Raw genomic sequence first — 23,735 nt, forward strand, 5'->3', positions numbered from 1 at the left:
CTGCTATTTAAGTATTCTGTAAATTTTGATTGCAAAAATGGCCTCTGCCATCCTACTCTCCCAAAGGAAATCGCTCCAACTGAAAAAGGATTACATTCACAGTATGTTATATTCCGGTTAATAACCAAATGGGAAACGAATAATCCTGTAATTATAATGAGATAGATAACATCTTTGAATAATTTCCAGATTTCTACTTTCGGTATAATATATAAGGTTTACAAAGAGCCTTAAGTTCCCTCTGAAAGAAAGTGTTGACATAGTATAACACCCCCCCCCCCCAATCCCTGAGTTCAAATTAGTTTTATATGCAAAAATGTACAGATAAGCCACTGATAAATGAAAAAATAATTATAATTATTTTGAATTATAGTTATTGTTAACAATTTCAAGAAACTGTACTGGTGGAACCAAGACAGATTCTTTCATTTGTCCTCCTCCCAACTTTAGATGCACACAGAGTCCTGCAACTGAACGGGACATTCTAGTCTATTTATCCTTTCCCAGGATGTCCTGAAACAAAACAGGTATACATGTGTAGGATTCCTTTCCTCTCTAGCCTTCATTTCCTGGACAGATTGGTCCACGAGGACTTGAAAGGAATTGTAAGGAAACATGGCAATTTTCTGTTTCACCTCTTCCACCACAAGGAAGATGTAGTAATTTAGTCTAACAACAGTCAAGGAAATGAAATTTCACTAACTGAATTATAATTTTCCCGGCTTCTCCTTTCACTGAAATATAAAATACAATGTTGTGTATTCAAAAAAGAGCTGTGAATAATGGTTTGGGCATTACTATAATATGTTCAAGATATACAGAGGATACATATTTTTATTTATTCCTTTGAGTATGTTTTTATCCTGACCTTCCACCAAAGAGGAATGTACACCACTCACTCTTCCTTCCTCCATTTGATACTCACTACACCCACCCTGTGAGGTAGGTTAGGCAAAGAGAGACTGATGGCCTGAGATCACATACGGAGCCCAGGACTATTGCTTACCATACATTGCCAACTTTCTCCACCATCGCTGAGCTGGGCAGTGGGGCAAAAATTTCTGGGGAAATGGAGAAGTGACTAGTGTCGGCCATGATGACATGATGTCACTTCCAACACACCCCAGCCTGATATGAAGTTATCCCTTCAATGACTATTGAAGTGTCCTCTCATACGAGGACAGAGGCTGACATTGCTCCATTGGTGAAGTGGAATCACTTATTCATATGTTCTTTCACTGTCCTTTCCATCAAGTCTATAGGGACAAGTTTATTTCCCTACTCTTAGACACACCAATTGCAGAAGCAAATAAGGCCTGCCTGGAGAAACTCCTAATCGATGAAAATCCATCTCCAGGCAAATAGCCAAATTCTGTCTCTATTTGGTTAAATTCCATAATAAAAAGAATAGCCATACATAGTCTCCTGCTCTTTTAAGATAAGATTTTAAATACTAAATGTATTTTTTTATGTCATTTACATTTTTACGCTGGATTTAATTATTTTATTGATTGATAAGGATGTATTGTCATTGTTATGGTCTCTGACTGCAAATAAATTCATTCATTCGTTCATTCACTTCCAACACGACCTGGGGAGTTATATGATTGGTAGGGGGCAGTGCTCTAACATTTACCCAAAATAATATGTTACAGTTTGGGGTGAATGCTAGAGTGTTGCCTCCTACATAATTATATCACTTCTGGGGCCATGTTGGAAGTGATGTCACTGCATCACTCCTTATGAGTAGACATGGGCACGAACCACATTACGAACCAAAAAAACCCCACGAACTGCCTGATCGTCTGTTCGCGAACCGGCGGTTCATGAGCATCCATGGCCAACGAACCAGCGGTTCATGAAGCCAGACAGTCAGGCACCATCAATCAATTCCCTTGGAAATGGAGATGGAGGAATGCCTGAACTCTGTCTGCACTCCTTCTGTCGCCCTAGAAACCCGAATCGAAGCCCAGTTTACCTTGATCGGCAGGTCTTCCTTCCAACCATGGAGCTGCAAATTGGTTACGATTGGTTACATGGGAGAAGACACCCGGGGGGAGGGAGGGGGAAGGGGGGGTGTTCTGTAGCCACGGGCACTCCAATCTCATCCCTGCAAACCCTGATAGGCAGTTTTGATGGCCAACCCCTTGTACACTGGGCCAACGTCAACTGGTGGCTCTAATTGTATCGAATGGGAAATTCCTGGGGGCCTTGGATTGGAGAGGGTATAACTCCAAGATCCCTATTGCAATCTTGACCAAACTTGGGTGCTGGCTGGAGGATAGCCTGCTAAACACTCCCTGGGAATATGGGCTCTCTAAGTGCAACGGGGGCTGTTCTGATGCCCATCAACCACGAACCTTGAACTGGTTCATCAGCAGGAAATGTTCATTTCAGTTCATTAGTTCGGGTTCATCAGGAGCCCCAAACCATGAACCGCTGGTTCATTAAATTTTTTTGGTCCGTGCCCATGTCTACTTATGAGCCACCTTTTTTGCTACCTTTTGGAAAGTCTTTCTGCTAGTGAGCATGTGTAGAGAGCAGGGCACTATATTTCCTGTCTCTCTTTTTGTTTACACTGAGAGAAGCAAGAGAGCAAAACAAGGTCAGTCACCAATGGAGAAGACTTCTCCATGGCTCTATCCTTTGTTTTGTTCTCCAGTATAGAACACATCTTGGTGCTTGGCTGGTGTTTCCTATTAAAGACCACCATGCTAATGAAAACTTCTCCTCTTGTATCTATCTTCAAATATAAAAGTCCACTTTGTTCCTCAATGATAACTACCTTTTCTGATTAGTCCATACATGACCCTGGATAAACATAGGAGAATTAAACATGGATCATCTCCATTTTCAGCAGTGGCCCCAATCTCCCACATAATGTGGTAGTTCCACCTTACAGTGGTTAGTTCAAACTGGATGAAGATGTTAATCGTTTTGTAATTGGCAGGAAGAAAAGAGCCATTTCAAGTTTCCAAGCTATGAAAAGGTTTCGGAAGACACTGTTTATAATGGCAATAGCTTTTAAAAGGGTGATTTGAGGTGTTAGCTGCAAATTGGGCTATAAACATAACGTTTGGCACATCCGCTGGGGGCAGGAGGAGGATTCTGCCTGGCATTAAATGAAATGTTTCAGTTAGACAAAGATGATGTTGTTAGGAGGAAAAAGGAGAGCAAAATAACTATCTTTAGAACACTTATCCTTCATTCATCACAAATAATTATTGGCAATTGAATGCTCCAAGACTTGTAAACACATTTAATGCAATAGCACACCAGAAAGGTAATTAACAGATGTAGGGTTGGGTTCAGGGTTTATTTTTTCATTATGTAAATAGACCTGCTATAAAGCACAGGAAGAAAAAGATACATGTCACTTTTGGTCTGCTTGTAAACATGGACATATGTCTCGTAGAATTATTTTCATTTCAATTAGGCTTCTGTGTTAGTATTTTTTCCAGTAGGCAGATGACCTTGTTAGAAAATGAAATGCTGCTTCATTCGTTTGTAAAAGACTTTATGGCCTGTTTATGAGGCTTTTATCATTCAAAAACCCTGGCATTTTATGTATAGCATTACTAATTTCCTGGGAAATCAGAAAACCGCCATGGGCTGCTCACCGGGAATTTAAAATCCTAGATGTTTACTTAATGTTCAAACGTGGTGAATGTTTGGAAAGCAGATGGGTTTGTTTGGGTAGAAGATCTTGTCTTACACAACTGATGTAGAAGATATTAAATGAATCACAGAACAGGTGATGGTTTGAATAATTAAACCCAAGGCAGTTAAACTGGATAGACGTGACAGTCTAGTGTACAGGCTATTCTTGGAGTCTCTCTACACGAGACCTCTTACACAAGGACGGTCAAGTGAAGAGAGACACAATGTTAGCCGGGAAGCCATGTTTTAAAAGACAGATTGGAAGGCTCTGTTAATTTCCCCTCTCTACAGAGCCAGCAAAGATCGCTCATCAGTGGGTTTGTTTATTTCCTCTTTGCCTCCCAGAAGGGGGTGGTGGTGAAACTGACATAGCATTCGGGGAGGTGAAGAGGAAATAAACAAACCCTCTGAGGGTTGGCTTTGTTGGCTCTGTAGAGAGGGGAAATTGACAGAGCCTTTCGATCTGTCTTTTAAAACTCATATTCCCGGCTAACATTGCTTCTCCCTTCATTTGAACATCCTTGTGCAAGATGTCTCATGAGAGACTCTCAGTCTAAAGCCACGGAGTGAGAGCTTAAGAATTGGTGCATTGCAGGTACAGAGAGAATGGCTTGGCCTAGACATTCCATAGAACAAAGTGGTAGAATCCTGAGATAGTGGGATGGGCTGTACTGCTTCAGACGGTAGATGGTGGATGCACTGTCTTGATGGAGAGCAGTAAGGAGGACTCCCACGAACACCCCTGGTAGTTAGGGGACAGCTTCAAGGGATCCATTTCAGATCAAGCTCTAGATGGGTCTACTCTGACCCCAAACAGTTGGGCAGCAGGAGGCAGTCTCAAATTTTTTTTTAAAGTCTTCCAAGGTATTTTATTAATCTTCCATGCTGTAGATTAACATACAAATGAAGAGAAAATTAAAATCATGCATGTTAACTAGAACAGAACACTATTTTGACAAACTGATGACAAAATAGAAACCTAGTTTTTTAAGATGTAAAAGATTGCAGGTCTGTATGGTAACAGAACAGAATTTGCTTATACATAAGGAAAACATAATGCCAGGATATAAAATAAATTACTTATCTTAGAAAAGTTTCATTGGCTATGTAAGAAATTTTGGGAAAGGACAAAATGCAGTATTACATTTTCCTGCACAACTTCCATTCATTTCAAGACAACCAGTGCAAAATAAGTTCTTGATGGATTGCGCCCAAATATTTCTATTAGAGACATATATTATGGCTCACTTTTAAACAATCCCAAATATTATTTGGATCTCAATGAAGATTAACCAGCTGTGACAGGGGGAAAACATGCATGTCGGCATTCAGTGGTTGCATCACTTTTTTTTCTTTTTTAAAAAACATTATCCTCACTTTTTTAGCTTTCCAGTAAGAAGCTGAGTTTTGATGTGCAATTCATTTTTAACTTCTTCCTCCCCCTTGCTTTCTCTGTGTATTTAGTGAAGGAATAACAGCACAATTCCAAACAGGGTTAATACACTTCTAAGCCCATGGCTGGAACTCATTTCAGGATTGTGCTGCAATTGTGAATAATGAAGGAAGGATATGAATAAAATTAGTGGGATGAAAAAGAATATGGGAGTTACAGGAAACAAAGTAAGGTAGAAAGGGGATAAAAGATAGGTCTCTCATCTGAAAGAAATCCTACTTGTATAATTCAATCTGTGTACACCTGCAGAAATAATGCGTATTAAGAATGCACAACTTGGTGTTTATACTGTTACATACGCGTCACAGCATGCATACATCCTCATGGTTTTGAAAAACATGTTGCCTGATTAATCAAGGACACCTTTTTAATTTGGTGAAATTGAACAGTTATTTAATTGATTAAATGTGGCATCCCTTCAAAAAACCTATTTCTTTTAAAAGCCTGCTAAAATGTACAAACAAACATAACATTGGTTGTTGTGGGTTTTCCGGGCTGTATTGCCGTGGTCTTGGCATTGTAGTTCCTGACGTTTCGCCAGCAGCTGTGGCTGGCATCTTCAGAGGTGTAGCACCAAAAGACAGAGATCTCTCAGTGTCACAGTGTCACAGTGTGGGAAAGATGTAGGTCATTTGTACAAATGACCTACATCTTTCCCACACTGTGACACTGTGACACTGAGAGATCTCTGTCTTTTGGTGCTACACCTCTGAAGATGCCAGCCACAGCTGCTGGCGAAACGTCAGGAACTACAATGCCAAGACCACGGCAATACAGCCCGGAAAACCCACAACAACCATCGTTCTCCAGCCGTGAAAGCCTTCGACAATACATCAAACATAACATTCTTTTTGGCAAAATGTCTTGACATGTTAAATTGAATTTTCATTTAAATGCACAACTTGATGATTCTTTATTATTTTTCTCCCTCTTTCCCATACCTCTGGCCTCTCTTGCCTCCGAGATGCAAATCCTTGAGATAATGCGAGCCATCTCATTTGTCCCCGAAGCCTGAGTGACGCCGGAGAAGGCTTCAAATCATGACGCACTCAAGCAACCTCACTAATGCACAATAAGTATAGAATAAGGTACCATTTCTGGCGGAATGGATAGAGAAGGCTAATCCCTAGTTAAACACTATATTTCATTTCAGAGCTCCAGATATGATTTCATGGTTTATGCAGGTGGCAGTGCCTTAATATCAAATTATAGCTTTGAAGTCCTATTGAAAACAGAAAAGGAGGGGAGAGCCTTTTGTGCATAAAGACAAAGGAGGGGTTGAAGGTTTTTTGAAAAAGGATAGTACTCAAACATACTTAATCACACTGTGCGGACTAGAGTTGTGACATGGGTTCGAGATTCACTGAAACAGCATCCTGTGATGTCATTTCCAGATGCATAACTGGAAATGTCATCACCATGTCACAGGACATTCTAGGATTTCCCCAACATTCTATGGTAGTTTAAGGAAATTCTACCGCATTCCATGATGCAGTGACATAACTTTAGATTATACAGCCAGAAATTATGTTGCAGTCATCCCCCCTCCTCTTGAATGATTTGGTGGGGGCCACTACAGAGAATGCTAGTAAAGCCCTGTAATGGGTGGGGACCAAGGGGCCAAAGGTTGCCAGATCCCCTTACCCTCGCGGTGGGAGGGTGGATTCAGCACTTATTTTTTTGTTGCTCTTATGTTGCTCCTTGCACATGCGCGCTCCCGGGGTGGTGTGATAACATCACTTCTGGGAAGTGACATCATTGTGGAGGCCTGGGAGCATGTGTGTGCTTCACAGCGGCCTAGTTGGGTTCCTAATGGCCGTGATTTAGTTTGTGTAGGGCCCAAACTGGGCCAGTGTGAAACACAGGAGCACTTCTGGGGTGGGCAATGATGTCACTTCCAGGGGTGACAGTGTTGTGCAGGCCCAGAGGCACACCTGGGAGGAACGTTGGAGGGGTCAATTGTGGGGGTAAATGGAGGAGGGGGGGAATGATGTTTTAAGCTTGCTTTGGCTCCCCGTTTGGGAGAAAAATGAAGTATGAATATCTACAAAAGTGAGTGATGGTTTTAACTAAGGTTGCCAGGTCCTCTTACTCTCCGGGCGGGAGGCAGGAGACCCAGCAGTCACTTTTGGAGATGTCTTCATGTGTGTGTGCTCCTGAGCTGCACAAAGACGTCACTTCTGGGAAGTGATGTCATCACACAGGTCTTGTGCCATCCATGGGAGCACTTCTGTGCTCCACAGCGGGCCGATTTCAGCCCTGTTTTGGGCCGAAATCGGCCCGCTGTGGAGCACAGGAGCACTGCAGGGTGGCATGATTGGCCCTGGAGTGCTCCTGCACTTCACAGTGGGCCAATTTTGGTCCCAAATGGACCCAACCCAACCCACTGAGGAGCACGAGCGCACTGTTGGGAGGGCCCAGGAGAGCTCCTGTACTTCACAGCGGGCTAATTTAGGCCCCAAATCGGCCCAATTTGGTCCATTTGTGGCCCAAATCAGCCCACTGAGGTGCACAGGGGTGTGCCGCACCACCCAGGAGCACACCCCAGGAGGCCTTTTCTCCCGCTATCCAGGTAAATGGGGGCAGGGGATGGAGAGTGGGAGCGGGGGGACTGGCAACCTGTGCTGGAATGCAGGTGGGGAGTCTGCCACAAGCTTCTCTAAAAGTCCAGAGTTCAACCAAACCGACCAGGGAACAAGCAGGGAGCGTAGTCCAGGGCACCGAATTCAAAGGTTAGAGCCAAGAGAGCAGTCAGAGCAGAGCTGGGTCGCAGTAGAGCCAGGCAGGTCTGTGTGTGGGTGCTTCTGCAATGAGGGAAAGGGCATCCTGGCTTAAGAGCAATCCCCTCCAGGGCAGTGCTGCATCCTGCTAGGACTCAAGGTCACTACGCCGCTGTTTGAGTGCCTGAAGCCTTGCACTATGTCTCCTCTCCTGTGCAGCAAGACGCTGCCGCACCCTGCGCTGCCTTTCAGGCTCAGGGGAGCTGGGTGGTGATGTGCCCTGGTCTCAACAGCTGGTGCAGGTAAGGGAACAGCCTCTGTCTCTGAGTCTGCCCTGGATTCCTCCGCCTGCTCTGGCAAGGGCTCCTGCTGTTCCACTCCCTGCTGGTCTTCCAAGCGGCTGACCCTGGAAGGGCTTGGAATACTCTCTCTTGTCATCCTCCCTGAGGTCTTCATCCTCTGAGGACTCAGAGCCCACGACACAACCCTAGTTTTAACCTTAAAAGTCCCAAGTCATGGAGCAAGGAAGGAGCACTGTTGGAAGTCACAGCAACCGGGCATGCAGGATATTTGAAAAGAGGACTTCTTGCTGCCATCAGCGGGAAGGGGGAATATTTTCTTCTGAACTGCGGCAGAGCTCCTTTCAACTGCATTGTCTAGGACTTTCTAGGCTTGCTACAGCTCTGACTCTTTCTGCTTCCCTTCCATTCATCTGAATGCCAATGTAAAAAATGCCTCTCTTTCACTCTCATTTCCTGTTAATCCACATTCTTACAGTGCAGTCCTGAACACTATATAACTGTCTAAGCCCATTGACTTCAACAGACTTAGAAGGGTGCAACTCTGCTTAGGATTGCGCTATTAATGACCTATTTTATTCCAAAGGCACTGTGCACTTTCCATAGTTCAGCAGTCACTAATAACGCCATGAATTAACGTCTTAATTCTAATAGTCAGCCTGCCACTATTGATCCAAATATCAACACGCAGATTACAACAACAAAAAAAGCAAATAAAAATACGAAATATGTCATTACTGAGCCTTTCAGAGCTATAATCACCTATTTGTATAATCACTGGAGATGAACATGACGACAAATTCAACAATGGATCTAGCTCTCTCATAAATAAAAATGTGATTCTTCCAGAGGTGTTATTAAGTGTTCACTATTAAAATTAAGCTATTTAAAAACAACCACACAAAAAACAGGGAGCCAGGAATCAATGGCTGGAATATTCAGACACATACAAATGAAGCTAATGAAATTTACCTTCTTGGCCAGGACTAGGCATCTCAGGTTCCCCGGTGGGGGCAGAGAATCCCCTGCTCCCACCCTCTGCCCTCCCACCACTTACCTGGCTGGCAGAGGGGAAAGGTGGGGGAACAGGCCTCTCGGGCGCACTCCCAGGGTGGCGTGATGACATCACTCCGGGGAGTGACATCATTGTGCAGGGGCTGGCAGCGCTCCTGTGCTTTGCAGTGGACCAAATTGGGGCCCAAATCAGCCTGTTGCAATGGGCAGGAGCACTACTGGGCCCTGCACAATGACATCACTTCCTGGAAATGACATCATTGCTCTGCCTTGGATGCACATGCACGCAAAGTAAGCGCAGAAAGATGTCCTCAAAGGTGAATGCCAGGTCCCGTCCCCTGGCAATCCTATCCAGGACAATAGTCATATAAACAGACTAAGAACTGTTTGTCCCCAAAACACAGAGGTGTACTGCATCTGAACATGAAGGTTCCATTAACCTATACTGGTTAATAACACTTGATAATAAGCTACCTTTTGTGCCCTTGTAGAAAAAGCCGTCTGAGCTAGATGCCATGACACATCCAGTGGAAATGAATCCCACAACTGCATTATGCATGGCACATTGTCTTTTGCTTATCCAGAACCAATCAATCACATGGGGTGGCATGGCATTTTAAGGTTTATGAGAGGCTGACTGTTTTATGGGAGCTTGACAACATACTTACCATTGTTTATGATCAGCATCACAATTACAGTAGTATTTGGAATCGGTACAGTTCCGTTCAATGCCGCAGGCACATTTTTGAATTCCTGGCCCAGAGCCGCCCCAGTAGTAGTGTTTTTCATTGGATTTCCCAATCCACCAGGTGTACGGATTACCCTCTGCAAGGAAAAGGGAATGCAGAATGAGTTATGCTGAACACAGAAAAGGTTCTGATACTATAAATGGATGATTCTGATCATCTTAGCAGTCATTACAGATAGCTTTAGGTTTGTGGGGGGAGAGACATTGATGAAACATGAATACAGTTTAAAAGGATAGAGTCATAAATAGTTATTGCATCCTTTGCACACGAGTTTCTTTGGAATCCAATTAATACTTTATTATTAATAGCTATGGCTAGAAACATATTGCAAATTCCTAAGCATCAGAAAACAATCTATTAAAAGGAACCAATCTTGTGCCAAGATTGGGAGCAGGTAACAACATTCTTGAACACCAGCATCTGGCTATGTGGCATTTTTGTAACTCTGTTAGTGTCTAATGCAAACACAGGATTTGGAAAAAAATACACATGCCTGTTTGCACAAGTGATCTACTCACATAAGCTGTGTAATGCTGGAAGGAGCATACATGCAAGATTGCAGCTCCTTTTTCATGCTTAGGAGGAAAAGAATCACGGCTGCGATTTTCATGGAGCATGAACAATCTATCTTGCAATATAGTTATTCTAATGTAAAAACCAGCACTAAAGAAGGGGAATATATCAGAAATCTATACATTTAAATTTAAGTGTTGAAGCATGTGACTGCACTGAGAATGTGAAATTTGCTCTCTGGTGTACAGGATAACCAAGACGGTTTATTTAAGCATTATAGCTCCAGGATACTCTGAGGGAGCTGGGTTGTAGGTTAAAAAATGGTTTTCATGAATAGGTTAAGATCAGGAGAATAGTAGTCACTAAGAAGAATTCAAATGGTGGTCACTTCTGATTAAGTTATGATGGGATGTAGCATGCCTGTAGGCCAGCAGGGCCCAAGATTTTAAAATAAATGTATCAAACTTAAATGAGTTGATGAACTAAATTCCCTATCCAGCAGATGTCTAGTGGGCTATATCTATAATTGTTCATCCAGAGCCAGTTTGGTGTAGTTGTTAAGAGTGGCAGGACTCTAATCTAGAGAACCGAGTTTGATTCCCCACTCCTTCGCTTGAAGCTAGCTGGGGAACCTTGGGTCAAGTCACAGATTCTTGGAGCTCTCTTAGCCCCACCCACTTCACAGGGTGATTGCTGTAAGGATAATAATAACATACTTTGTAAACTGCTCTGAGTGGGCATTGAGTTGTTCTGAAAGGTGGTATATAAATTGAATGTTGTTGTTGTTATTAATATCCATTTTTGGCCTGAACTTAAGACGAAATCATAAGAGTAAATGTTGACATCAGGTTCCTTTGTCATGTAGTAGCAGCCACTGGTGAGTCATTCCTTGACCTTACCAAGAGCATCATTTCCTTTTCTGTGAAGTGAGTTGTGAAGGCTACAGGTCACTGTGAGGACCATTAAATGTCCAGAGCTGTCTGTTTGACTCCCATTTAGAACACTAGGTGACCAGCACAGATTTAGCATGCTTTATCGATGCTCCCTCAGGTCTCTTCACCTGTGTTAAAATTATCAAGGTGTATATGAAGATAGCCTGCTTGAGAGAATCAGCACACATTTATGGGTAGGCAGACATTTATCAATTGACTATATCCATAGCCCTGTTTGCACGTTACAGTAAAACTCATGTACATCTTGCATCATGTACATCTGTTTGTAAGCAAGAGCCAACACGAATTTGCTATACAAATGAAACCACAGACCAGTAGTTAGATATGTGTGTGGTTTCAATCACATGTGCAGCTTACATGTACTAAATGTAATGTAAGAATTACACAATGCATGTACTGAGAGAGGGGATATGCAGAAGGGTTCAGGTCCCAGGCATCTCCAGTTAAGGATCAGGTAAGCAGGTGATGTGAAGACCCTGAGGGACTCTGAGAGACCTGAGATCCTGGAGAACCGCTGCCAGTCTGAGTAGAGATGGGAACGAACTGGAAAAAAATGAACCATGCAGTTCATGGTTCGTCACATTTCACGAACCACAAACCACGAACTTTCATGAACCTGCCTCAGTTCACAAACCGGTTTGTTTGGTTCATGAAAATGTCACATCCAAGTCAGCAAATTGTCACTTCCAGGCCAGCAGAAGGCCACTTCTGGATCAGCAGAAGGTCTGCAGGAAGTCCATCCCCTGTTGCCTAGAAAACTGATTGATCGGCGCCAGGCTGTCTGCAGTGACAAACCAAAAAATGAACCAGCCTAAAAGTTCATGGTGGTTCATCAGCAATGGGCTCTGATGGACCAACAGTTCATGAACCACAAACTGGCCCGGTTCATCATAAACTTTGGTTCGTACTTTAGTTTCTACCCATCTCTAGTAGAGAGTACTAACCTTGATGCAGGGCCGGATCAAGGGGGGGCAGGGGGGGTAGTCTGCCAGCTGCCAGAGGGCGCAGGCAGCCTCGCAGCCCCCCCACGCTGCCTTTTGCCTGCCCCGCGGGACAGGGGGCGGCCAGCTTGCTGCGCACCCCCAGTCCTGCAGAGCAGGCAAAAGGCAGTGCAGGGGGCTGCGGGGCCACCTGCGCCGCGCTGCCTTTTGCCTGCCCTGCAGGGAAGGGGGTGCGCGGCAAGCTGGCCGCCCCCTGTCCTGCAGGGCAGGCGAATGGCACAGGTGGCTTCGCAGCTCCCCGCACTGCTTTTGCCTGCCCTGCAGGGCAGGGGGTGCATGGCAAACCGGCCGCCCCCTGTCCTTTTTTTTTTTTTTTTTTTTTAAATTTTTATTGGGTTAGAACATTAATATTTTTACATTCCATTACATTCAATTTTCCCCTAAATTTTTCGTTTCTAACCCCCTCCCTTTCCCCCCCTTTTGTTGACTTCCAACAGCTTTCCCACCCTCTGTCCCTTTTCCCTTACTTCTATTAACTTCCTCTTTCTAAAACAAATATATATTCTCCATTATATTAAGCAGTACATCTTTAACTCTTTTACTTATTATACATCCAAACTATACTTCTTTAGATAAACAATTTATCCCATTTTCCAGTTTTGAGTATTTCTATATATCGTAAACCATAAAAGTTTCCCACATTTAAATCAAACAATTTAATTTGTTCTCTATATATTAATCATTTCTTCTTTTTATAGTATTTCTATATAACTCATCCCATAATCAGTCGTTTTAACTCTTCTATACATTCAGTTTGGTGCATATAAGTCTTATCAAGTAAAAAAAAAAATATTGTTAATTACTCAATCCTCATGTTTAAACCGTTAATTATTCTCTATCAATATTCTATCAATTAACCTTTACATATCTATATATATCTCAATCAATTAATTAATCTAACTGCTTATAAATTCACATTTCTCTTCCTCCCCCGGTAAAGTCACCCCTCTCTTTTATACTTTTATTATACTTCAGTAGTTCTCAAACTGCCACAGTTTTCCTCCCACCTCCCACTTTTTCTCCAGATATTGTTTCAGCTTCTCCCAGTCTGTGTTAAACTGCCCTGAGTCCAGATCTCTCAGTTTTCTTGTCATCTTATCCATTTCAGCCATATACAGCAATTTGTAGATCCAATCTTCAATAGTTGGCACTTCTTGTACTTTCCATTTCTGCGCATACAAAAGTCTAGCTGCTGCAGTCATATAAAATATCAACGTCCTATGATGGGCTGGAATTCCCTCCATTCCCAAGTTTAGCAGCAGGAGTTCTGGGTTCTTATTTATTTGAAACTGTAAAATTTCACTCATTTCTCTTATTATTTCCCCCCAGAACTGCCTAGCTACCTCACACGACCACCACATATGATAGAGGGAGCCCTCATGCTTCCTACATTTCCAGCATTTATTAGAAGTGTTCAAGTTCCCTAGCGCAATCTTCTTTGGTGTCATGTACCAACGATAAATCATTTTGAAAATGTTCTCTTTAATATTAATACATGTCGTTGTCTTCATTGTAGTTTTCCACAAGTATTCCCATGCCTCCATTGTTATTTCTTTATTAAAGTTTATAGCCCATTTCACCATTTGTGTTTTAACTATCTCATCCTCGGTATACCATTTCAACAGTACTTGGTATACCTTGGATATTCTTTTCTTGTCTTCTTTAAGAAGGGTCTGCTCTAGTTCCGAGTTCTCTGTTCGTATGCCCCCTTTTGCAGAGTCCGAATTGTATAAGTCTCTAATCTGTCTGTACTGGAACCAATCATAGTTAGGTGATAGTTCCTCTTGCGTCTTTATTCTAAGTTTAGATGCTTCAGTTTTGGTTATTTCTTTGTACGTTAAACATTGTTGTTCATTATCAACAGCTCTCGGATCTATCACCTCGTATGGAACCACCCACCAGGGGGTTCCTTCTTGTAGGTAAATTCTGTACTTCTTCCAGATTGTATATAAACTTCTCCTTACAAAATGATGCAGGAACATCGAGTTGACCTTTACTTTGTCATGCCATAAGTATGCGTGCCATCCAAAAATTTTTTTATATCCCTCTAGGGCTAATAGTTTCTTATTCTTTAATGTCATCCACTCTTTTAACCAAACTAGGCAGATTGCATCATGATAAAGTCTCAGGTTGGGCAGTTGCATTCCGCCTCTTTCCTTTGCATCTTGTAAAACTTTTACTTTCACTCGAGGCTTCTTGCCTGCCCAAACAAAATCTGATATTTTCCTCTGCCATTTTTCAAATTGTTTAGAGTCTCTGATGATTGGTATTGTCTGTAGCAAAAACATTACTCTTGGTAACACATTCATCTTAACTGCTGCAATCCTGCCCAGCCATGACAAATTCAGTCTATTCCATTTGATCAAGTCTCTCTCTATCTGAGTCCATAATTTTTCATAATTGTTCTTGAACAAATCTATATTTTTTGCAGTCAGCTCAACTCCCAAATATTTCACCTTACTAGTTACTTCACAGTCCGTTATTTCCATTAACAATTGTTGTTTCTGCTTAGTCATGTTTTTGCATAATATCTTTGACTTCTTTTTGTTAATGAAGAAACCTGCCAAGTCACCAAACTCCTTGATCTTATCTATCACTTTTGGCATGTTCTCCAATGGATCTTCTACAATTAACATTATGTCATCTGCAAATGCTCTAACCTTGTATGAATAGTCCTTTATTTTTATTCCTCGTATTTCCTCATCTTGTCGTATTTGTATCATCAGAATCTCCAATACTAAAATGAACAACAATGGAGATAACGGGCAACCTTGTCTTGTTCCTTTACTAATCGTCAATTTCTTGGTCAGTTCATCATTCACTACAATTGCTGCAGTCTGGTCTCTATAAATTTCTTTAATTGCTCTGATGAATCTTTCTCCCAGTTGTAGCTTTTCCATAGTGGCAAACAAAAAATCCCAGTTTAAATTGTCAAACGCTTTTTCAGCGTCTACAAAGAAGAAACCAACCTCTTTATCACAACGCTTATCATAGTATTCAATAGCATTGATCACTGTCCTTAAATTGTCTCTTATTTGTCTGTCCGGCAAAAAGCCTGCTTGTTCTTCCTCTATGACTTCCGAGAGCCACCCCTTCAGTCTCTCCGCCAATATCTTCGCAAAAATTTTATAATCATTGTTAAGTAATGATATAGGCCTGTAATTTTTCACGTTAGTCAGATCTTGGCCCTCTTTTGGGATCAATGATATATTCGCTTCGCTCCAAGTGTCTGGAATTCTTTGATCCCTGAAAACTCCGTTCATCACCTCTTTTAGGAATGGTGCCAGTTCGTTGGCCATTGTCTTATAAAATTTGGCCGTAAGTCCATCTGGCCCTGGCGCCTTTCCTAGATTTGCGGATTGTATTGCCTTACTTATTTCCTCATCAGTTACTTCACTGTTCAACTTATTTCTCCAAGCTTCCGAAATCTCTGGGAGTTTGGTTTTCTCCAAATACGATGCTATTGATTCTTTGGTTACTTCTTTTTTATTATACAACTTAGCATAGAATTTATAAAAGGCTCTACTAATGGTAGTCTGCTCCAGGTACGTTTTATTTTCTTCACAGATTTTATTTATTATTTTCTTTTCCCTTTTCTTCTTCAATTGCCATGCCAAATATTTCCCAGGTTTATTAGCACCCTCAAAAGCTTTTTGATTCAGTCTTTTAAGGTTCCACTCCAATTCTTTATTACTCATTGCTGTTAACTGTTCTTGAAGAATTTTGATTTCCTGATGTATTTTCTTTTTCCCTGGTCTCTTTTTTAACTGTGCTTCTTTGGCCTTTATTTTCTCCTCAATCTCTTGTCTTTTCTCCTCTTTCTTTTTCCTTGCTCTGCCATTTAAGTCCATTAGTATGCCCCTTACAACCGCCTTGTACGCGTCCCAAACTTTACTGGTTGGTACTTCTTTATTCACGTTGTATTGTATAAAAAACTTTGTCTCTCTTCTCAGTATTTCCATATTCTCACTTTCCTGTAACAAGTCCTCATTTATTCTCCAGGCTTTCCTTTTTCTCCTTTTTCCAAATTTCCACATAATTGGATTGTGATCTGAGCCTACCATCGGCATTATTTCTACCTCCTTAGTCCATAACGCTAAGTCCTTTGAGGCCCAGATCATATCAATTCTTGATAATGTAAGATGCCTTGCAGAATAAAAAGTAAACTGTTTGGTTTTAGGATATTCTCTCCTCCATACGTCTTCGAGAGTCTCTTGTTGAATCAACTCAAAAAAAAGCTTTGGCAATAGTCCTCTTTTCTTTTGTGCTGTTGTAGTCTTTTTGTCTAGTTCCAAATCTGTCACTCCATTGAAGTCTCCAGCAAGAATTATCTGGTCATATCCAAGATCGTCTAAGTGCTTCCTTAAATCCTCAAAGAAGCTTTCCTTTGCACCGTTAGGTGCATAAAGTCCGACTACCAACACTCTCTTTAAGTTCCAATTACATTCCACTGCTACAAATCTAGCTTCAACATCTCTCATAACAAATTTTGGCTGCAGCTCCTCTTTTATGTACAACACCACTCCTCTTTTTTTCGTGTTTGAGGCCGCTACAAATTCTTTGCCCAATTTTCCAGATTTTAAATATTTTACATCCTGTTTTCTAATATGGGTCTCCTGCAAACAAACAATATCACATTTTTGTTTTAGTAGCCAATGAAAAATATTTTTCCTCTTATTCGGTGAGTTTAGTCCATTTACATTCCAAGATAATACTTTACACTCCATATTCATGGTTTTGTTGGTAAGTCTTTTTCATTGTCCTTGATAAATCTCTCCATCTCCCGCTCAGATCTGATGCGTTTTTTTGCCCCTCCAAACTCAAAGGACACTCCTTCCGGTAACTCCCATCTGTATCTAATATTCATGTCCTTCAAAGTCTGAATTAGCACTCTATATTTTTTCCTGTCCAGTAACACTGATCTGGGCAGTTCCTTCATTATGATAATCGTCTTGCCATCAATCTCCAATGGATCTTGAAATTGTTTTGTCACAATCCTCTCTTTCATGTTTCTAGTTGTAAACTGCACAATCACATCCCTTGGCAGTTTCCTCTGGGTTGCAATTCTCGAGTTCACACGGTACGCCACATCTAGGATAGCCACAATTTCCTCCTCCTCCTTCCCCAGGTAATCAGCCAACACCTCAGTCATCTGTTCTTGCGCTGACTTCCCTTCCACCTCTGGCAGACCACGAAAACGAAGCTGCTTCTCCATGTGTTTAGTTTCTGCAACTGACATCCTCCCCTTCACCAGTCTCATCTCTGTTTGTTGCGTGTCTATTAAATTCTCCATCGCGTCTTCTACTGTTTTAACTCTCTGCTGCGTTCCTTGTAATTCACTACTAATCGTTTCCACGCCTTTTTTCACTTCTGACAGCTCCGACTTTACTGTCTGTGTAACTTCTTTGACCTCTTTAATAAGCTCCAATTTCGTGTCCTTAAGTTCTTTCATCATGTCTATAAGTTTTTTGTCCAAATTTTCTATTGCCGATTGCCACTCTTTTTTCGACATCGTGGGGCTTGCTTTAGCTCGCTCCCACGAATCTGCTCTCTTCCTTAGCTCCGTGGCGTATATTTAAACGTTTTCCTTTTTTTCAAATGTCCCAATCTTTGCCAAAATTAATTTTTTTGTATCCAAAATGTCGGGCGTCTTTTCTCTATGGTTTCTCTATGTTATTGTAATCCAAGATGGCCTACTTCCTCTTCCGCTGAAGCCGCGACCCTTCCCCTTTCAAAAATGGCGATTCCCTACTTCCTGTCCGTCGGCAAGGGCCGCTTCCCTCCAGCCACTCTATTGTTGTTACGCACTTCCTGTCTCCCGTCTTCCCACAGCAGGTCTCGCGATGGTGTCTTTTTCCCACAGCTCCAAAACCACAGGTATTCAAAACAATAGTCCGATTCTTGCAATAACTTCTTTAAATTTAGTCTCTTTTAAAATACAACTCCTGCCGAGTCTTCACCTCCTTTTCACTAGTCTGTTGCAGTTTAAAAATCTACTTTCTTTCCTCTCTGTTTTTATCAATCTGTCCCGTTTCAAGAGATAGCGATCTTTACCTTCTCTTCAACTTTCTCGGGTTGTAATCGCTGTTTCGATCTTAAATTCTCCTCTCGACTTCCCTCCCCGATCGAAGCTTGGGTATGTAGGTCTTATGCCAGCCGAATTGGCCCCAAAACTGCCGCAGAGATTATAGCCGACCCGTCGCAAGGTGGGACCTCAAGGATCGGGGGGGAGACTCCTTGAGTAGAGCCCCCCCTCGTCCGAGATCTAGCTCACCCTAGGGTCTTGAGCGTTCTTTGCCTGCTCCCCGCCTGAGAGCAGTCGGCCGCGGGTTATTTTCACCCCTCCGGCCGGTTAAAACGGCAGTCCGGTCAGCTCCGCAAATGGAGCTGCGTTAGACCTCCATGAATCCCAAACCGGAAGTCCCGGCCGCCCCCTGTCCTGTGGGGCAGGTGAAAGCAGTGCGGGCAGCTTCCCAGCCCCGCACGCTGCCTCTGTTACGCCCTGCGTGATGATGTCACCTGAGTGATGTCATCACACAGGGCGTAACAGAGGCAGCATGCGGGGCTGGGAAGCCACCCCAGCGTGCGGGGCTGGGAAGCCACCCGCGCCGCGGTCACCAGCCTAGGGTTGCCCTGGGCGCGGGCAACCCTAGATCCGGCGCTGCCTTGATGGAACAATGGTCTAAGGAAGCTTCATGTGATGTGAAGTGCATACTTTACATGGATTGTACGTGCATTCATTAGTAATTTTTGAATACTATACGAGGCACAGGTTCAGTTGGCTGGATTAAACAACAGTCATGTAGTCTTGCCTGTGATGATAGGTTAGAGTCCGAAGCAAATATATATGGAATTCATTCTATGACAACCATGAATTCTGTCTCCCCAAAAGAATTTCAGGCTTGCTCAATTAGGGCCATTAAGTGTCTAGTAATGGCCATTCTGTTCTGAGGAGCTCTGGGAATGAACTTTTACCTAGAATAGTCTGCAGTTTTTAATGGGAATTATGGTGGCTGCTACAGATTTTTACTACGGTAATTTTTTCTCTTGTAATACACGGAATTGTATTGATGTGATACCTTACTGCTATTGTTTGTATCCTTTGTAAGGTGCCCTGGGGGCTTTGAAAAGACCTTTTAGCAAGACAGACATTTTAAAAATTAAATAAACAATCTAGCTCAGTATCGGGTGCGCTTAATCCCTTTGAAGCTGATGAGGTTGTGTGTGTCTGGTTGTATATGGATCTATATTTATTACCTGTTCGTTATATTTTCTGTGATACAATAAGAATAGACCCATGGCCAAAATGATCTTAAACCTGACATAAGTATAGCAGACCAGTGAAAAACTGCTCAATAGTTATCAAAGCAGATCTACACATTTACAATCAATAGAATGGCTGGAAATTGTCTGTTGACATATCTTTCTTCTTCAGAGTGAAATTCTGGAAGGCTGTGATTCAAAATCCCAAGAGCCCTAAACTGTGAGTATATGCCTTTCCAACATGCCTACAGCTGCATTTTGGAAAAAGGGAGGGATGTTGTTATGACCCCCTTTCTTTTTCAGTTAGATTTTTCCTTTAACCCTCTTCATAAACCCACTGGGTAGATAGCTGCAACCAAAAATTATATTCCAAAATAAGTAATTTAAATTTCCCTTTTAATAACGTGCCCAAGCATCAGGCTCCTTCATGGGTCTATGTGGCCCTGAAGATATGAATGGGATATATAGGAATGACAGATATTCTGGGATTTAAAAACAAAAAAAACTTGGTTTCACATTAGTACTTAAGCTTAATGGTTTCGAAGATAGTTATTAGTTCTTAAAGTTTCCTCACATAGGCTCAGTCACACAGATCTTCATAAACTTTCTCTCTCAGGCGTGCCCACAGTTTGCCTGCTTCAGCTAAATTAATCTCTCACTCAAATACACATAGACTTTCTCTCAGGTGCATATACAGTTTGCCTGTTAACACCAGAAAGCAGGATGAATGTTCTCTCACAGACACCCACAGTTCAGGCTTCCACACAGGTTGCCTAAATGAACTGGAATGAGAATCCCCTCAGGCTTCCGCACAGGTTGCCTGCTCTGCCCAGACTGAATATTTTTCTCAGAAATGCATAGACACCCTCAGGCTGCACACAGCTTGTCTACTTAGCCCATACTGAATCTTTTCTCTCCATGCAGTAAATAAAAACTGCAGTTAACTCCGCCCACACTCTCAGTCATCAGCCAATCATCTCACTCCCTCATCCCTCTCTTTCACCCCCATTCTTCATCTGTACCACACCAAGCATTTAAAGACACACACATATTTAAAATCATTACAGATGTATTCAACATACTGCATGTCATTTAAGCTAGTATTTTGAAGCATAATTGTATGATCGATATGTTAATTTGTCTTATTTCCTTGTATCTTTCCTGCCCTGCAACGTGGTTGTTCATTTTCTTCTTGTGAGCACTCCCAAAGTTGAGAGTAGCCTGTATAATGGCTAGAGTGTCAGGCTAGCATCCAGAAGATGCAGGTTTGAGTCTCTCACCTGTCATGGAAGCTTGGTGGGTGACCCTGGGCCAGTCACTCTTTCTGGGTTTAAGTGACCTCATAAGGTTATTGCTGTGAGCATAAAATGGAGGAAGGAAGAACAATGATGTGAACCACACTGATTCTCCATTGGGGAGAAAGCAGAATATAAATATCTAAATCAGGGCTTTTTTTCTGGGGAAAGAGGTGGTGGAACTCAGTGGGTTGCCCTTGTAGAAAATGGTCACATGGCTGGTGGCCCCGCCCCCTAATCTCCAGACAGAGGGGAGTTTAGATTAATCTAAACTCCCCTCTGTCTGGAGATCAGGGGGCGGGACCACCAGCCATGTGACCATTTTCAAGAGGTTCCAGAACTCCATTCCACTGCGTTCCAGCTGAAAAAAGCCCTGATCTAAATCAATTATGGTGAAAAACCACAGGAGCAAGAATTTCTTTTCTTTTTAAAAAATTTCCTTCAAGGACTTAGTGCTGTGCATATTGTGCTCCTTTCCCAGTTTATTGTAAAAAAAAATACTGGGGTAGTTTAGACTCAGGGAGAGTGACTTGCCCATCGTTTCCTGCTGAGCTTCAAGACCAGGTGGAGTTCAGAGCATGCCATTTTAAGCTAAAGTTAAAGGGATGCTAGATCCAATATTAGATCTCCAACATTCTGTGCAGTTGTACCATTCACAGTGGGGAGGGGGGCAGTAAGAAGTAACCAGGGCTAGCCTGAGCGTTTTGGATGCCCTAGGCTGCTTGACTGGCCTGGGTGTGCCACCTGCAGCCTGAGTGCCAATCCTGCCACACACACACACACCCCGGGCCAGGCGTGCCCTGAGAAACTGGCTGGCTAGGCAGGCACTTGAGACTCTGCCTGGACAGACAGCAAGCAAGCATGCACCTGGAGCCACCAGTCAGATATGCAGGCACCTGAGTTTCTGGCCAGCTGTCCTGTTGGGTACACCCCAGCCACTGGCTGGTGGCAGAAGTGGGGCTGTGAGTGCTGTGGGGAGGCTAGTGTCCATGGCAGCCTCCAGCCTCTGATGCTTAGAGCTGCATGGTGAGTGGGCCGTTCCTGGAAGTAAGTTAACAGCAATATACACAGTTATGTGTATTTAAACATTGTAGGATGAGGAATGCAGATGGGAGAGGCTTTGTGGACAAGTTGGTTGTTGGGATCAGGGATCTGAAGGAAGTGAGAGGCAATGCCATGCAAGCGTGTTTAGGCGTAGAATGTTACTGACGGACATCTTATGTGTATGTCAGATAATTTCCATTTAACAGCAGACCTTAAATATCGAAGTAGACTTGGAGCACCTAGCTCAGATTTCTTCACTGGATCCACAGATTACACTATCCCGTATTGCTTAGGCTCCTGCCCCCCTGTTAATGAACTAAGGGTCAGCTTGTTCCCACCCCCTACCCACACAGCGCCTAAGACTCCTCATTGTCAATGCTTCCCTTGCAAACGTAGCTAATTACAGCACCAGAAGGGAAGAAAATTGCTTACATTTATCAAAAGAGAGATTATAAGTAGAAATGATTAATGAAGATGAAAGTAAATGATTAAGTGTATGAAAGTAAAATTAGCAGTTGGGTGTACGAGATGCGCTGGAATTTGCAGCTACAAAGAAACTGAAGAGCAAACAGACTGAACTGCAATGTCTACGACTGATTACAGTTTTAAGACAGTCACAAACGTTTGAGAGCAGAAAACAACATCATGGAGCATTTGTAGTGTAGTTGGAGCATGCTTGTGTCTCTCAAGGGTCACATTTCTGTTGTTCAGTTGCTTCTGGCTGCCAGAAACTCTACATATACCAAGGTGATGCTGGAAATGGAAACCATCTGCCTAGATTCACCTCTGCATATGTATGGTTTATTTGTGTAGCGATACAGGGGATGACTTAGCTATACCTGCAAACATGCCCCCACCAGACCAAATGCAGCTCACCAGCCAGATATTGTGGTCTTGATAATAAAGGCATAATGTCAGCTCTGTGCTGCTAATACTAATGCTGTATTTGGCTTGGTGAGGAACAAATTATGAAATCCCTCACCCCATATGAAGAAGGAGAAGGTGGTTTCACTTCCTTCTCCCTCCTTAGTGCGGCTGTACAGCTATTAGTCCATTATTATTACCATCAGTTATTATTATGATTATTAGCAATTAGTCCAGTGATCCCCAAGGTGGTGGTCTTGGGTCCCTTGACACCCACTGATGAGTTTCCTGATGCCCATTTGTTTCTTCAACAAAGCATCCCCAAACAAATCCTCAGTCCTGGCTAGAGGTGGGCACGATCCAAAAAAAATTAACGATCCAGCTGATCGTGGATCGGCACCGGCGATGATCCCAAATTAACGATCCACACCGATCATCTCCCGTGCCCGATCCGTGGACTGTGGACCGTGGAGGCCAAAGCGGGGCGCACTGCTATTCCCAGCTATGTGGGAAGGTGGGTGGTGGCGGCGGGTCTGGCCGCTTGACTGTGTTTGGCTGTCAGAGCTGCCTATCAGGGTTTGCAGGGATGAGATTGGAGTGCCCATGGCTACAGAACATCCCTCCCCCCTCCCTCCCCTGGGTGTCTTCTCCCAACTGGTGACTGCTTTGCTGCTCCGTGGTTGGAAGGAAGTCCTGCTGATCAAGGAAAGCTGGGCTTCCATTCGGGTTTCCAGGGTGACAGAAGGAGGGCAAACACAGCCCTGGCTCTGTTGCCAGGGGAATAGATTGCTGGCGCCTGAGTGTCTGGATTCCCGATCCGAGCCCGATCGCCCCAATCCGGGCCCCTCCCGATCGCTGGATCGTTGGCAGTGGACGATCATGATCCGCCGGTTCACAATCACGTGAT

The 23,735-nt window shown here is 43.0% G+C and overlaps 1 protein-coding gene across 1 annotated transcript in view; it reads right to left on the bottom strand.

Annotated features, from left to right (window-relative positions):
- Positions 1-23,735, bottom strand: part of CNTNAP2 (contactin associated protein 2) — a 1,091,545-nt gene that overhangs the window by 241,733 nt on the left and 826,077 nt on the right. The window contains exon 14 of the mRNA XM_054990911.1: positions 9,815-9,971. Within this exon, the coding sequence (XP_054846886.1) occupies positions 9,815-9,971 (157 nt within the window). The remainder of the gene's footprint in view (positions 1-9,814; positions 9,972-23,735) is intronic.

The sequence above is a fragment of the Eublepharis macularius genome, chromosome 11, assembly GCF_028583425.1.
Source record: "Eublepharis macularius isolate TG4126 chromosome 11, MPM_Emac_v1.0, whole genome shotgun sequence".
Taxonomy (NCBI): Eukaryota; Metazoa; Chordata; class Lepidosauria; order Squamata; family Eublepharidae; genus Eublepharis; species Eublepharis macularius.